Raw genomic sequence first — 2959 nt, 5'->3', positions numbered from 1 at the left:
TTTTTTTTTTTTTTTTTTTTTCCCTTCCTGTCTCTCAGCATGTTAACCCTTCCCTTTAAAATGAAAATACCTATTAAGAAATATTTTATTTAGAAAAAATAATCAATTTAAGCAACAGGCAGCAAAAGTAATCTGAGTTGCATTTTTAAAAAATAAAAACAAATTGTGGGACATGTTTTTACGTTATCGCCCCGTCCAACAGTCTGTCTGTCACAGCTGGACGCCTCATGGGTTGAGGATGATCCCCATTGATTTAAAGTTCACGCAGTGAAAGGTCTGCACGGTGGGCGACTCATTTGTGAACGCCTTGTCCGTGCAACCGTGTAACGTAGGGATGTCAAACTGCACAACTGGACGCCTCAAGAGTCGAGGATGATCCCTATTGATTTCATGGTCACGTAGACAAAGGTCAGCGTGGTGGGCGACTCCTTTGTGAACGCCTTTACCGTGCTCTAACTCTGCAACCATGTAACGTAGGGATGTCAAACTGCACAGCCGGACGCCTCAAGGGTCAAGGATGATCCCTATTGATTTCAGGGTCACGTAGTCAAACGTCAGGGTCACGGATAAACCCTTTGGGAAAACCTTGCCCAACTCTAACGCTAACTGTGGACACATTCACGCTCTGGATTCTGACAGCTTTCTGACGGGCGTTTTCTGTATCAATAGTGGTACTTTTGTTGCATTTTAGTTTTAATAGTCTATCTGTGGTATTTTTACTCGAGTTTATCACGCCGTCAGTGTGTCCTAGCAGCTTGTGCCGAGTAGAAACTATTTGAACTTTGATGCTGTATGTCTGTAAGGGTGTAATCGTTGGTCCAGGCTGATGTAACGGCAGGTTTGAACATGAAAGTGACACAAAACTTCGTCAATGAATCTGGGCTGGATCGGAACGCAGGCGTGCTCTTAAATATTTTTTTCTTCAAATCCGTTGTAATTAAATCCTAAGTAAATTTGATCCCACTTAATCCCGGTGCTGGGAGTTGCCCGGCTGTTTCCCCTCCACCGTTCAGACCCGGTGATTTTTTTTTTTTTTTTTTATCGTGTTGATTCCTGTCCTGCTCCTTCTCTCGGGCCAGGTCTGTATCTTCAGACCTCCTCCTCGCTAACGAGCGGCTCCAGTCCTGCTCCTCGGCGAAATCCAGTAGCCGGTTGTTTTCCTGGACAGAGGCGCGGAGCAGGAAGTGGGTCACGGAGCAGTCTTACAGTCACGATGATGATGATTTACTATTTCTGAGCAGTTGAGTTTGATGTTTGTGCGTTGGCTGCAAGGTCAGAGGTTCTCCGTTTTTAGCACGCAGATGGCTGCTCGTCTAAGCAGGACGTAGCTTTCTAAACAGCGTTAGTCGGATTCGGGGACGACTTTATTGTTGGAACAGGAAGTGAATTTTACTGGCGTTTAGTCATCATCAAAACCCTCTGCAGCACACAGTGAGGGGCTGCTGGGATTCCCCTAAATTTCCCTGCTGTTGTTGAAAACAGCCTGCCTTCTGTTAAAGAGCGTTACATTGAAATGATTCGTTTTGGAATGATTCAAATATTAAATGAATTAAAACAACAACAAATCACGGTGGGGGGAGACGTTAAGTACAAACAAATACTATGGTTACCACTGATAGTTGTCTCAGCACCTGCTGGAGGTAAAATACAAGTCACATCTTACCCTCTCTGTACACGATTCCAACAGTTTGCCGTCAGATCACCAATAACTGCGGGGACAAAACCTTATTGCCTCAGTTAAACTCATGTTATCTCTTAGTGCTGGGATAATTTGTTGTGGATAACGCTCAGCTACTACCACACCAAACTTCAGCCTGATATCTGTAAAACTGATTGAGTTAGAGCCGTTTTTGTGTTAGCTGAGGTTGGTTAGCTGTGGCAGCCATCTTGAGTCAAGCTGACTCCAAAAGTTTATCAGTTGTAGACGTTCATCCAGTGGTTACTTCCTGAGAGTTTCCTTCAAATCTGTGCAGTGGTTCATGAGATATTTTGCTAACAGACACAGGAAACAGCGGGACTCTCCCAGACAATAACTGCTTTCCTCTCCTCCTGCAGATGTGCACCCCAGCCAACACACCAGCGACGCCCCCCAACTTCCCCGACGCGCTGACCATGTTCTCCCGGCTGAAAGCGTCCGAGAGCTTCAACAGCGGCGGTGGCGGCGGCAGCCCCATGGCGGCGGGCATGGCCACCTCGCCCCCTCCCCCCCAGGTCGGCGGCTGGGGGGTGCCACCGAACGTGCCCAATGTGCCGCAGCCTCAGCAGGGACTCTGGACTCAGGGGCAGCCCCCCACGCAGCCCTGCCCCGCCTGGCCCGTGGGCGTCAACGCGCACACGGGCGCCGAGCAGAAGGCCAGTGTCGCCATGGAGGCGGAGAGATGAAGGGCCACGCGGGACTGAAACAGCTCCGCCCCCTCCTCTCCCTCCCGTCAAACTCAGGGAGGGGAGGGGACGAAAGCAGGGGGAGGGGGGGAGGCAATAATGGGTTGAAATGGGTCCTTTTTTTTTTTTTTTTTTGAGTAAAGAAAAAACCCAACAAAAACCCGACGAATCTACGCAAACCAAGAGAAACTGATCACGGACACTTCAAGAAGAGAAAAACCAATGCAAACGTCAAAACCAGAAAAAAAAAACATACGCACACATAGTAATAAGAAAGCAACTGAGATCTTTGTTAGTTTTTTCTAAGTAAACGCTTAGATACGAAAATTCTTATTGTTGGACTTCAAACCAGAAATGGAGAAAAAAAACAAAACATATATATATATATTGTCACGCCCAAGGATTCTCTGTGATGTTCGAGGACATTCTAAGGCAGCAAACTTCAAATTTAGTATTTTTTTTTCTTCTTCTTTTTTTTTTCTTGTTTCCAGCCCGTGTTTTGAAACCACTGCTGTTCTGTGTTTCCTGCGACGGTCTGTGCTGCATGAGAGGAGGGAAAAGAGGAAGTCGTGACGCG

The 2959-nt window shown here is 46.9% G+C and overlaps 1 protein-coding gene across 1 annotated transcript in view; it reads left to right on the top strand.

The window, feature by feature from the left end:
* Positions 1-2738, top strand: part of ubald1a (UBA-like domain containing 1a) — a 17451-nt gene extending 14713 nt beyond the window's left edge. The window contains exon 3 of the mRNA XM_017418240.3: positions 2056-2738. Coding sequence (XP_017273729.1) covers positions 2056-2382 — 327 coding nt within the window. The 3' untranslated portion in view covers positions 2383-2738. The remainder of the gene's footprint in view (positions 1-2055) is intronic.
* The last annotated feature ends 221 nt before the right edge of the window (positions 2739-2959 follow it).

The sequence above is a fragment of the Kryptolebias marmoratus genome, linkage group LG17 (genome assembly GCF_001649575.2).
Source record: "Kryptolebias marmoratus isolate JLee-2015 linkage group LG17, ASM164957v2, whole genome shotgun sequence".
Classification (NCBI taxonomy): domain Eukaryota; kingdom Metazoa; phylum Chordata; class Actinopteri; order Cyprinodontiformes; family Rivulidae; genus Kryptolebias; species Kryptolebias marmoratus.
This window is presented reverse-complemented; position numbering and strand designations above follow the sequence as displayed.